Here is a 14,513-nt window from a genome sequence, read left to right as displayed (position 1 = left end):
TACAGTTCACCACATGTTAAGTTGGTGTATTTTATATCATAACGAAAGAGCTGAAATCAGTTGGTCAGCAGAGCTGCTATCAATTTTAGAAGACAGTGACATGAATGTGGCACATATTTCAAGGTTTTGTGCAGTGTCTGGCCTTTTACTTACATTGTCATACAGGATATTTTAGTGTGGGCAGAGGATGATTGGTTCATCCAGTCATTATGCAAGTGATCAGGCAACCGCTGTTTCCAAAACTGCTATTTCGTGCCTGGCCTAGTCTTGTAAACTTGTGAATGACTGGTGTTCTTCTACATACAAGCACTCATCTCATAACATATTGGAAGTGGCACAAATGATGTCGAGCACCTTAACAAACAACAGTAACAATGGGTGAAGCTTAGGGAGGGAAAGAGACAGCTTTGGAGGAGGCTAGGAATACCCCCTTAGTCCAAAAAGTTTTGAGACTGTATAAATAAAAAATAGACAAAAGTTAAGTTGATGTTTTAATGGTTCAGGTGTCCTACACAGTTATCCCCTGCACCCAATGCCACTTCCACTTGAGTACAATGCACAGAATACACACAATATTAATACATCCATGTGAAAAGACAGCAAAGTCCTTCTTTGGGATATTGTTCAACTAGCATGCACATTGACTTGAATGTGGTTAACTCATCAAATGCATTGATCCTTCACATGAATTTCTGCACTTAGACATTTCCTTTAGGTTCATACTGATAACAATAAATCTTGTTACCCATGATGATTTTTCTTTTTTATATAAAAGAACACTTAAAATTTTATTTCATTATGTTTTGAAAATGATATCTTGAAGGTGGTCTCATTTCTGCTCAGTGTATTTGGAAAGTTGAAATGGGAAGTTTTGGTCCACTTTGTCCAGCATGTCTCTGTCTATATTGGTGATAGCAGCATGAATATGGTTCCACAGCTCACCCATGGTCTGAGGAGGACTGGTATACACCAAAGAATTAAGATAGCCCCACAAGAAAAAGTCACAAGGGAGTAAATATGGCAAGTGTGTTGGCCACTGAAGATCACCCGTCAACGAGATGAGACAGTCGGGGAACTGTAGGCGCAAGAGTGTCATTGACGTTTGTGCAGTGTGAGCCATGGAGCTGTCTTGTTGGAACCAGATGTTGCCCACATTCATTTCTTCAAGTTCAGAAGAAAAAACTCCTCAATCATCTGGACATAATGCTCTGAAGTGACCATAACAGGCTCATCATTCTGTTTGAAAAATTATGGGCCAATAATGCCACATTTGAATTCTGCACACCAGTCACAAATTCTGTATGCAGGTGCTGACCAGGAAGTTTTCAGATGTTCATGCCACTCCAATATCACACATTTTGTTTATTCACACTTCCAGACAACTGAAAATGTGCCTCGTCACCGAGGAACACAGGGGTGACGTGAGGCAGTTAAGGCTTCACGTGCATTTTTCATGAAATAAAATCATGTGGTTTAGGTGTGTGAACCACTGTCATTTTGTATGGATGAAATTTAAGTCTTCATCAAGAATTCATCTCACTTTGCAATTAGAAATTGCAAGAGCAACTGCATATGTTTGTGAGAAGGGTGTTCTGGTGGTTCTTGAAGGTCCTGGTTTCCAGTATCCATAAATATGTCCACCCATATAATAACTGATTTTTGATCAGCAACACAACCTGTAGGCACAATGTGAAACTGTTCACTGAATGCACACTGGATTGCGATGACCGAATGGCCATTGGAAAAGTAAGTCACCACAGTGAATGCACGGTCCTCTCTTGCACATTGCACGATTACTCCTCAACAAACCTTTAAAAAATGTTAGATCCTACCCTTTTGAATGTGCTCACCCTCACAAAACAATGAGTAATGGCCTTTGTGTGGTACACTTTTCAAATAAGGAAGACCCTGCATAACAGTAGTTGACCTACACATTTATTTATAAGTTATGAGTTGTTTCTAAGTACCTCTGTACTGGAAGCTGTGGCTGAAGAATCTTTACTCCTAAATTTGAACCTGCATGACGTCTGATGCAGAAATTTTGTAGCAGCTCCTCGTAAGTAGCTGTTAGGTCCATGGACCAAAACTTGTTGAAGGTGGTAAATTGCACCTGTGAAGTTCTTCTTTGATTCTAAAATAACAGCCATCATGAAGTTGGACGTAGGCTGAGGACAGAAAATCACTTTATCAAAAACAAATATTGATGCAAAATTTTACATTAGTCAGTGTAGTATTTATATTATCACAGTGAAAAGAATCACAACTTTAATAATCTATTACAACAGAAAACGTTTGCTAAGTATCTTTTGTAAAGCAGGAACTCAAAAATAAGACCACACAAATGTATTTGACCTACAAAGGAAAATAAAAAAAGGAAGTATAAGAAAGTGAAGCAAGAAATGAAGCATGGCTTATTAAAGAAAGATAGCTAAAATATTTTTAATTTACAAATTAAACTGCAACTATTTGTTCACTAGTAACTTCTGCACTTTTACCAACCATGTCTAGTTTGCACATCTTTTTCCATAGATGCTCACAGCTTCAGTTTCTTGTGTTCTCAATCATTCTTGAAATTGCACAGTGAACTATTAAATATTTGCGTCTGAACAATGTGATCATCATTGTATGTAATTATATAGGTAAATAATTTACACATCTGAAGAACTACAGAAATATCAAAGCAACAGTACTCTGGTCAAAGCACCACAGTCTACACAGGATATTTTTTTAAGAGATGAATGTTACATACACAACAGGGATCTTCAGATTTATTTATGTTAGGCTTTTTTTAATGAGATACAATTATTTCCTAAAATAACATTTGTACAGTGTGTGGCCAAAGGTTGCTTTGTACCAATATTAGAGATTTTTTGCCCTATTTGAACCATACTGAGTGAGGACAAAATGGCTATATATTTGCTGTGCTACATGTCCTAATCTCTCTTTTGCAAATATCATGATTTCTACAAGAGATATAATATTCTGACAGCAATATTACAGCACAGTCTTTCTCAAGCAAGGTAGGAATTTAGAGATGGAAAACCTTTCACTTGCCTAGTTTGCGATGTAGCATATGAATAACATGCTTTTATGAAGATTGCTTTTAAAGGCATCATAACAACACGAACTTCAATATTTTGCATGTAACAGATCAGTAGTGAAAGTTTCTGCCACAGTGGTCTCAGCAAAACTCCAAATTAGAGTGCACAGGCATTGGGGAGATTCATAGATAGCAGAAGAACTTATTCTTTCTAGCTGCCTTTCAAATCTAATGACTTTCGTTTGCAAGTTTATGCATTGACAAAAATAATAGATGCAAACTGTGATCTTCCAACATAAACACTCTTTCAAACACAACTTTCCTTCATTTTCATACTTTTTTTTTTTTCCACTGTGCCCATTGATTTCTTCTTCTGGTATCTGTAAGTCACCTTGATTTGTTTGTAATATGAGTCAGTGGACAGTGGCATTTTATGCACGTAGTGTGAACTCCCCGATTCTTTGGACTGCTTCTGAACTACAAACAAATGACAGATATACATGCTCCTTGCATTCATGATTGTGAATTGTAAGTGACTGCTTCCAGTATGCTGTGCTGTACGGATAAATTGTCAAATTGTCTTGTGTGGTTATAATTAAAGTGCAGCTACTCACAAAGGTCCAGTGTGGGTTGTAACTTTCATATGCCAGTGAAACTGGGTAGATATTCTAATGAGTTAATGTGGAATCAGTTTACACTGGGAAAAACTTAGTTCCAATTCTGGCCACCAAGTGCAAACCTGGTGCTGTACAGCATCTTGCCAACTTTTCCAAAGCTCATACTGAAACAAACTGTGTAAGCACTGGTTAATAATAACATCAACTTTATCCTTTGTGACCTTTTCTGTCCGTGCCCATTCCCAACCAGCATAAATTGGTTCTGCTTTAACACATTATAATATCTACCAAGTCTCACTGCCATACAATAATTACAGCCCAGACTGAACCTCTGTGAGTAACTGCACTTTAACCACACCCGTTCAGTATTTACAATATGTCATAGAGTGACCCTAGGCTTCCAATTCACATGCCAGAATGATGATATCACACACCAGTGAAACTGAGTTGCATGCCAGAATGATAAAACACATATTACATATGTTTTAATGGTGAATGCACCACACGGAACCACTCCTGAACAACCGTGTCACATAATCAGTGACTTGCACAACAAACATACAGAACCCTGCAGGCACTGATTTACAGTCACAAACTTGATCCTTAGTCTCACTGTGGTGAAACCCCCACCTTTCTGGTCAGATAAACCAGTATTGTAGTTTGCCCAACTTGACAACCAGTTTGTCTTGGGCCACATCACCTCAGATGAAACCAAATACAGTTACGTGGTAGCTGCATGTAACATGCAAATGGCTATGGAGCTACAAGACATCCCAACTTCCACCAAGTACTGAAAAAGACATCTTTATTAAGCATGAGCTTGTGACACATTTGTCGCTGTCAGAAGCTAAGTTACATGAGAATTTGCTCTGTACTGAAGAACTTCATGAGCACACACCTTCTCAACTAATTCATCATCTTGTCATACTTGCAGGCAAAGCAATTAATTCTTATATTCTACAGGATATATGGCTATCGTACTTGCCTGCAGATGCACAGAAAACACTCACAGTTTGCACTAGTGACCTTCACTCACTCACTCACTCACTCACTCAAACTGCTTACCAAATAATCGAGACATAGCTATCGATGGGCACTGCAACCATTTCCACCAGAAAAGAGATTCCTCTGCAAGTATTGCAAGCACACTCTTCCAGCAGAAACGGTGTTCACCCACCAGGGATAATATCTGCTGGTATCACAAAGAGTTTGGAGTTGCATCTCATCAGTTCTGATCACCCTGCTGGGAATAGTAGTGATGGCAACTCATTTCAAACAGGACACTCATCAGCTGTTTATAACAGAATGCTCTATCACGCTAAAATTTCTCATTGATAAAGGTGGTGATCTCTCAGTGTACCCCTCTTCTTGTCTTCCATGGTGGAATACCAATGGCAATTACCTATATACAGCAAACGGATCTTCCATCAAGACTTAGGCTACATCAACTTACATCTAAACTTCAATCATCGACACAAATTTGAATGGAGATTTGTATTATCGATGTGCTGGACCCGATTGTTGGAGTGGATTTCTTATCATTTTATAGCCTCCTACCAGATCTTCACACTTATTGCATTGCCCACTTGATTATATAACATAGTTGTCTAATTATAGGTACCTATGCTGTGCCAACCATGCTTAAGTCAGAGTGACAAACCATACAAAAACCACTTCATCAATTCCCTGAAATAACCTGTCCATTACCTACTTCAGCACCAGTAAGACATTAAATGGTACATCAAACAATGGAAAATCCAGGATGGAATGTAACAATATTATAAAAAGGAAAGTTGCCACTCACCATACAGTGGAGATGCAGAGTCACAGATAGGCATTACAAAAAGACTGTCACACACACACACACACACACACACACACACGACTGCACTCTCAGGCACTGGTGCTGCTGCTTGCAGTGTGGTTTCAGTTGCCTGAGACTGCAGTCATGTGTGTGAGTTGCATTTGTGTGTGTGTGTGTGTGTGTGTGTGTGTGTGTGTGTGTTGTTGACGAAGTCCTTAATGGCCAAAAGCTTTATTTGTGACAGTCTTTTTGTTGTGCCTATCTGCAACTCAACATCTCCACTATATGGTGAGTGGCAACTTCCCTTTTCATAAATGTTACATCATTTTGTCACCACACCAGGACTAACAGTTCACACATGTTCTCATCCTCTGTATTCAGAAAAACTAAATATCACAGAGCAAATGTTCTCTTTTATATTAATACAAGGAAACAGTCATTCTGCATGAGCAGCTCCACTCCATATCCTCCCTAAGGTGTAACAGACAGCACCCTTAAGGTGACTGTCATCAACTTAATGCCAGAATGATTGTTATCCTGTGCCACAAATTGAAGAGTTTGCTATGTACATTCATGGTAAGATTGTTTTCTGCATGGTGAAACCTTGTCTGTGCTTTTTATCATACACCAACTGTACCAGAAGATATACCCAAAACTGCTGTTTCCACACCATACAAACTTTATGAATTTGTGTGAATGCCATTCAGGCTGTGCAATGCCATCAAGGTTTTCCAGTGCTTCACAGATGCAGGAACTAGACACTTGGAGTTCTGTTATCTTAACACGAGTGACCTACTTGTAGTGTCATCTAGCACGGCAGAGCATCTACCACACCTACATTAGACTACAAGAAATGGTCTAGTGATTAACCTACAAAAACATGTATTCGGAGTGATGGAAGTAAAATTCTTAGGGTACCTTATCAATGGGGAAAAAAATCCTCTCGCCTCAAGACAGAGTGGAAGCTATTTCTTAGTTTCCCCAGTTCACTATAATATGAGAATTACTGCATTTATGCAGCATGAAAAACTTTTATTGACATTTTGTGTAGAATCATGAATTTTTGGCCAAGAGTTACTTTATTTTTCCTTGAAAGAATATGACATTTGTAATGCACAGTGTAAGAGAAGATCTAGATATTAATTTTTCTGTTTGGAGGGTGTAATCCTTGTCTTTGTAATAAATGGAAGTTTCCAAATAATATTTTTTTAATTTAGAATACTGTGTTTTATGTTTAATTGTACAACAGACCCAGAAGCCTGTAACCATGATGTGATCTAAACAAGAATCAAATGTGATGGAAGATAAAGTGAACAGTAATATCGCAAACAGTGATATTACACTAGAAGTGGATAAAGTGTAATTGAAACGTCCTCTATCCTGGACTCAAAAGACTGATATATGGTTTTGTCAGGCTGAAGCACAATTTACAGTTGTGGAAATACAGACTGAAGCAATCAAATTCAATTACTTGTTAGCACAGTTAGAGCCCTGATTTGTCAAAAATATATGGATATCTTGTGAACAATGATGAAAGAAAATAATATTTGTTAGCTAAACAAAGATTGTTAAAGACTTTTAAAGAAAGCAAAGAACTTAACATTCAGAAACTAGTTAGGGAAATAGAAAGTGATGATATGAAACCCAGTCAGTTTCCTTGGAAAATTAAAGTTTGTGAAGGAACGAATGTTTCAGATACAATTTTATAGACACTCTGTCCAGACAACTTCCTGGTAGTGTCTGAAATATTGTAATAATTTCTAAGGAAAATATAGAAAAACTAGCACAAATGGCTGACTGGATGATGTAAATGTGAAGCATTAACGAACTTCAGTCAACTTCAGTGGAAGTTTCACCTGTGGCAGGTGATTCCTCTGTATCAGTGAATGATAAGGATCAAAGTGCTTGACAATGAAGCCCAAAAATCCAGATCTAGGAATCGACATTATCAACTGTGATGACATTCTCGTAGCAGAGGCTGCATCGAGCCGAGATACAACAGTTCAGGAAAGTACTGCTATTTTAATTTTCATCATGGCTTCAACTGTGGACCTCATAGGTGTGCCCAACACCACCAACGGAACAGTGAGGGGAACATCAATCGGCAGACACAGTGGTGGCTGAGCATTCAACTGCAATGGTTATACGGGCCACCAATGTCAATTGTTTGAGATAAAACTTCACAGTTAAATTTTCTAGTTGACAGCAATGCTGATGTTTTCTCCATATGTGTGTTTCCCACGGACAAGGTTAAAGAGGCGGACTACAAACTTCATGCTGCAAACAGATTTTAGATTAAAAGTAATGGATCAAAGTTATTGAATATTGATTTAGGTTTAAAAAACAGTTTTGAGTGACCTTTCATTGCAGACCACACAACAAAAGATATAATTAATGCAGATTTTCTTCACTAGTTTAGCTTATTAATTGATATGAAAAGAAAATTATTAGTTGACAGCAATACTCAGCTGCCCACCCGGCTAGTCGCGCTTTCTAATGCGCTGCTTCATGAGCGGGAAGGCACGCTGGTCCCCAGCACAAATCCGCCCGGCATATTAGCGTAGAGGTCGGGTGTGCCGGCCAGCCTGTGGATCCTGTGGATGGTTATTAAGGTGGTTTTCCATCTACATCAGCAAATGTGGGCTGGTTTCCCTTTTCTGCCTCAGTTACACTACGTCATCGATTGCTGCACAAACAATGTCTCCATGTACACATACACCATAATTACTCTACCATGCAAACATTTGAGGTTACACTCGTCTGGCATGAGATGTTCCCGGGGGGGGGGGGCTACAAAATAACCCTGGGTTTGGTGTGGGGCAGCAGTGGAGAGGGTGGACTGCCTGTTCTGGGGTTGTGAACCACTGAGGGCTATGGTGGGACAAAGCCTCTCCTCTCCATCGTTTCTAGGTCCCCAGTTTAATATACGATACAATACTCAGTTACACATAGCTGCACTCCAGTATATAGTTGATTCATCTGATTCTATTAGTTCACTCCATGGTAACTGTAAATACTCTCAACTACTTAAAAAATTTCCTGAACTGGCAAAATCTGCCCTTATGCCAGGAGAAATGAAACACAATTTTAAATGTTAAACTGCAACCAGCAAGGCCCTCCACTGTATTCAGAAGCCCGTACGTTAGATCCACACAAACTAAATTGTCTAAACAAGACTATCAGTTCTCAATTAATCATAATATAACTTATAATCCCAGTGGGCTAATCTGCTGCACATGGTAGAAAAGCCAGACAGTTAGTGGCCCACGGAGACTACTGACATCTTAAAGACCATACTCAAATATTCTCTACAGTAGATCTCCTCAAACTATATTACCAAATCCCACTAGATGAAAGTGATAAGGGAAAGTGTACTGTGATCACACCTGTTTGCCTACCGAATGCACCCAGTACCTTTCAGAGATTTAGGAATAAAGTTTTGAGAGATTTAGATTTATGTTTCGTTTATTTAGATGACATACTGACAGCTTCTAACCATCCAGAAGAACACACTCAACACTGAACTATCCTGTTTGAATAACTGAACAATTTTGGTTCATAAGAAAATAACTTTTTAGGTCATGTGATTACTCCAGGAGGTAACAAACCAGATTCAAAACAGTACAAGTGATAACCAATCTGAAATGTCCAGCAACTGCATCAGAATTACGTTGTTTCCTTGCCATATTGAATTTTTACAGAAGACATTTGGAACATGCCCCAGAACAATGAGCTATCCCAAATGATGACTTGAAGAACATGAAGAAAAATGACAATAAGAGCTTTCCGTGGACAGAAGATGCAATAACACTGTTCGAGTACTGCAAAAACGGATGTCATAAATGCAGCCCTATTAACATTCCCAAACATAAACAATGAACTTGCATTATTTGTACATGCTTCTGATTTTGTATCTGGTGCAGTTCTGCAACAGAAAGAAGAACAAATACAGACACTATTGATTTTACACCAAAAAGCTCTTGCCATCCCAGAAGAAATATTCAACATACCATAGGGAATTTCTCAGCATATACATGGTAATAAGGTATTTTAAATACCTCCTTGAAGGACATTCATTTGCAGTGGAAAGTGACTATGCTCCTTTGATGCACACTTTTCAACATCAAAATGATAAGGCAAGCCCTATGCAGTTGTCTCGCCCACAATTCATATCAAAATTTATGACAGGTATCAGACATATTTCTGGAAAAGAACATGCTGTGCAGAACTGCACCAGATACAAAATCAGAAGTGTGTACAAATAATGCAAGTTCATTGTTTATAATTGTAGTAGTACCAATTGGTTGAGAGGAGATAGCAGATGTTCAAGTGAGTGATGAACTTTAGAAACTTTGGTCTACTCCTCATACTTCATTGAAGTTTAAGCAGCATGAAATCCATGGTGGAAGATTATGATTATGATGATGATGATGATGATGATGATGATGATCGGTTTTTTGGGGTGCTCAACTGTGTAGTCATCAGCACCAGTACAAATTCCAAATTTTTACTCAGTCCAATTTTTTACACAGTCCAATCTGGCCACTGTCATGAATGATGAGGATAAAATGATGGGCACAACACAAACATCCAGTCCCTGGGCAGAGGAAATCCCCAACCCGGCCAGGAATCGAACCCAGGACGAATATTATTCTGCTGTATCAACAAGTAACATTCGTCCGTGCATTCCTCAGCAATTTTGATATTTTGTTTTTCAGCATTACCGTACCCTGCTGTCATGTCTTTTGTGAAATTACTGACATATAGATTTATTTGGTCAAACATCAAACAAGTTATCCAAAAATGGGCACAATTATGCATAGCATTCCAAAAGAACAAAGTGAATGGACATACTAAATCTGCTACTGGCCAGTTTGCAAGCACAGATAGACAATTTAAGATGATACACATTAATGTGATTGGCCCAGAGCCTCTCTCAGATGAATTCATATACTGTTTAACATGCATCGACTGGTTCAGTAACTAGACGGAAGACATTCCCCTACATGATGCTCAAGCAGAAATAGTGGTATGAGTGTTTTATAACTCCTGGACCATTAGATCTGGAGTTCCTAACCAAACTTACCAAGCGACAATGAACTGAGGGTATGACTTGAAATATTCACCTGGCTTATAATACTGACAGATTCAAATACCAAACTCAAATGTAGCACTATAGCGCAGTGTATCAATGCTACAGGCACAACTGGCCATTGGGGCAAATTTTCAGAAACATGCATTTTCCTCTCTCTGCTGCCTCTCTCATTCTGGAGTAAGTGCTACCGTTCTATGAAAGTATTTGTTTGGCCAAACATTGAGAAAGGTTGCAAGGCATTTGTTTGTCAGTGCAATGCTCATCAGCACAACAAAATAACTCTGCACATTATGGCTTTGCTCTTACTTTCACCCCACTGAGTAAATACAGATCATGTCCACATTGACATCATTGGACCGTAATACCATCAGAAGGGTACTAATACTGCCTGGTAGTGACTGACAATTTGTCTTGTTTCCCTAAAATCTATCCCATGAAAGATGCAATGGCAGCAACTGCAGCCAAGACCTTCTTTTGTGCGTGGATCCCATGCTTTGATGTTCTTCTCTGTGCCACCACTGATCACGAAAAACATTTTAAGTCATATCTCTTTACACATTGCTGGGTATGAACAGCATTCTGACCTGTGCCTACCATTCTGCAGCTATTAGTCTCATGGAACAGCTCCACAGGCAATTAAAGGCCTCAATCAGACACCATGCCACACAGCATTGGACTGACTGCCTACATATTGTCCTTCAAGAGCTCCAACAGCTTTTGATGAAGATTTCAATGCAAGAATGGCTGAATGAGAGTGTGGACAAACAGTTTGGCTATCGGAAGAATTCTTTACTGATATATCAAACAGTATTATTGAAGTATCTGACCTAGCAAATCTTTCCTCACAGATTTACAAGCACCATCCTACTTGTTAAAAACAACATTATACCACTGATCATTCACTTTCTGCAACTTACGGTCATGCAAGCAGGTTTTCATCTGACATGATGCCATTCGAAAATCTCTCTAATCATCATAAGGTGGTCTACACACAGTAATGGCACACCACGACAAAACATTCGCTGTTGATATCAGTGACTTCCATTGTGGTATCCATCAACAGGTTCACACCTGCCTTTACTTCGACTGAAACAACACTGAGGCACTACCTGCAGGTGCTTCCATGAGGATACCTGACATACTCAGTCCTCCACTGCTAAAGCCTGTGCCTGCAGGTAAACCTCAAGCACTAACTCGTTGTGGGTGTCACGTATGTTTTGAGCACAAATATCGTTGACACTTGGGGAATGGGGAGTGAAGGAGTGATGCATACAGTGGACTGCTATATTTTGTGTGTGCAAAGTAAACTGTCTGAGCCTTTGCACTGCCTCTGAACTAAAAACAAAAAGGATAGTAGCTACTCACCATACAGTGGAGATGCTGAGACTTAGATACGCACAACAAAAAGACTGTCACAAATAAAGCTTTCGGCCAGTAAGGCCTTTGTCAAAAATAGATGAAACACACACACACACACACACACACACACACACACACACACACGACTGCAGTTTCTGGCAACTGAAGCCACACTGCGAGCAGCAGCAGCAGCACCAGTGCTTGATGGGAATAGCGACTGGATAGCAGTAAGGAGGAGTCTGGAATGGGGATGGGGGAGAGATAATAGGGTAGGGATGGTGGACAGTGACATGCAACTGGGGAGCACACAGGGACAAGCTGGAGAGAGGGTAGGGCAGCTACGTGCAGTCGGGAGGTTGGACGGAGGGCAGGGGGGAGGTGTGGGGAGGGGGAAGGGATAGCAGAAGAGGAAAGATGTAAAAAGACTGGTTGCTATGGTGGAATGGGGGCTGTGTAGTGCTGGAATGGGAACAGTGAAGGGGCTGGATGGGAGAGGACAACAATTAACAAAGGTTGAGGCCAGAGGGTTACGGGAATGTAGGATATATTGCAGGAAAAGTTCCTACCTGTGCAATTCAGAGAAGCTGATGTTGGTGGAAAGGATCCACATGGCACAGGCTGTGAAGCAGTCATTGAAATGAAGGATGTCATGTTTGGCAGCGTGCTCAGCAACAGGGTGGTCCACCTGTTTCTCAGCCACAGTTTGTCGGTGGCCATTCATGCGGACAGACAGCTTGTTGATTGTCATGCCCACATAGAATGCAGCACAGTGGTTGCAGCTTAGCTTGTAGGTCACATGACTGGTTTCACAGGTAGCCCTGCCTTTGATAGGATAGGTGATGTTTGTGACGGACTGTAGTAGGTGGTGGTGGTGGGAGGATGTGTGGGACGGGTCTTGCATCTAGCTGTACTGCAGGGGTATGAGCCATGAGGTAAGGGGTTGGGAGCAGGGGTTGTATAAGGATGGACGAGCATATTGTGTAGGTCCAGTGGACGGCGGAATACCACTGTGGGAGGGGTGGGAAGAATAGTGGGCAGGATATTTCTTATTTTAAGGCACGATGAGAAGAAACCCTGGCACGGAATGTAATTCAGTTGCTCCATTTCTGGGTGGTACTGAGTTATGAGGGGAATGCTCCTATGTGGCTGGATGGTGGGACTTTGGGAGGCGGTGGGAGACAGGAAAGATAAGGCACGGGAGATTTGTTTTTGTACAAGGTTGGGAAGATAATTACGATCTATGAAGGCTTCAATGAGATCATCAGCATATTTCAAGAGGGACTGCTTGTCACTGCAGATGTGACGACCATGGGTGGCTTTGCCAAAAATGTTTACAAGAGAAGTTCTTTGTACCTGAGGCCTTTAAAATATTAGCGTTACATATGGTACTGTGTATGAGGCAACTGTTGTGGAATTCTTTCAGTATTATTGTAAATGATTCTTTACTTCTTCAGTTCTCTCACTTGGTATATTGGAAATTAAGGTAATGTCTCATATAATCATATGTCAGTCAGTTCTAGACTCTTTCTGAAGAATTCTGGAATTGATATATATACGAGCATATTTTTACAAACCTCAGAGCTGTTGACAGCGAGAGCTTCTGATGCAGCATGAAGAGCTTCAGCAGCTCGTCCCATCTGATGCAAAACTGCTGCCTGTGACACTAATGACACATCACGGACTCGATGAGGACTTGCTGCTAATGCAATGGTTAGGCAGTCTAGAGCATGTCGTCCATTGCCCTTAATTCGCCAATACAATGCTGCTAGTACATGTAACAGCCAACTTGGACCAACTTCCTGAAATATACGGAAACTCAAAAAGATATTCAAAGGTTATTTTAAAAGTAGCTTAGTATTAACAGCGTCAGAAGGTGGAATGGAAAAGTGATATGAAATTGGAACAAGACTGCATAAGTGTTATAACACTCAAAACACATGGATTTAAATTTTTTTCAAAAAGAAAGAAACGAAGCATGATGCCTGTGGTACAAAAAGAGAGTAATAAATATGAACATAAGTAACAAATAAGGAAGTTATCACCAGTGAACAACATTGCTCTCAGCATATTTTTGCAACAGTAGTATAATTAAATAAATATGTAAAACATTATTTATTTATGTATTTATTTGTTGTATAGTGCTACTCTTTTGGTTTACACTGGTTTTATGATCAGTGATAAAATACACTATAAAATATGTCAATGAAGGATACAGAGTAAAACAAGACAAAATGTACAATACAATAAAAAAAAATAACATCACAGAAAATAAATTGTACCTTCATAATGACATACTGAAGAAGTCAGCCAGGCTACCCCAATAAGCTCTTACTTAACAGTCCTGGACAATATGTTGAAGTTTGGTTTGGAGTCCACCACAGTCACAGCTGGGCTGGGTAGCTTTCCCGACTTGTGCAAATTGTTTGCACATATCCCGTATCCCATTTGGAGTCTGTTTAAGGTTTACCTTATTTGTCGTATAAGTTCAAAAACCTTAAGTTTCCTCAGGGGAGACACTATCACTCCAGCTCTTGCGCCATTTAGTATCCTAGCTGGGGTTAGTAGCTACCAGTAGGTGGGCTGTTCTCAGAGCGGAGT

At 39.8% G+C, this 14,513-nt stretch overlaps 1 protein-coding gene across 2 annotated transcripts in view; it reads right to left on the bottom strand.

The window, feature by feature from the left end:
* The window catches only part of LOC126474995 (tetratricopeptide repeat protein 17), a 337,167-nt gene that overhangs the window by 29,535 nt on the left and 293,119 nt on the right, over nt 1-14,513 (bottom strand). Inside the window, exons 11-12 of one of the 2 annotated variants that reach the window (XM_050102531.1) lie at nt 13,490-13,714; nt 1,968-2,165 (exon numbers count right to left, since the gene is read on the bottom strand). In XM_050102531.1, coding sequence (XP_049958488.1) covers nt 1,968-2,165; nt 13,490-13,714 — 423 coding nt within the window. Of the gene's footprint in view, nt 1-1,967; nt 2,166-13,489; nt 13,715-14,513 lie in introns of those variants that run through there. The other variant, XM_050102532.1, reaches the window with a different exon arrangement.

The sequence above is a fragment of the Schistocerca serialis genome, chromosome 4, assembly GCF_023864345.2.
Source record: "Schistocerca serialis cubense isolate TAMUIC-IGC-003099 chromosome 4, iqSchSeri2.2, whole genome shotgun sequence".
Taxonomy (NCBI): Eukaryota; Metazoa; Arthropoda; class Insecta; order Orthoptera; family Acrididae; genus Schistocerca; species Schistocerca serialis.
The sequence above is the reverse complement of the archived record's forward strand: the minus strand, read 5'-3'. Positions and strand labels throughout refer to the sequence as shown.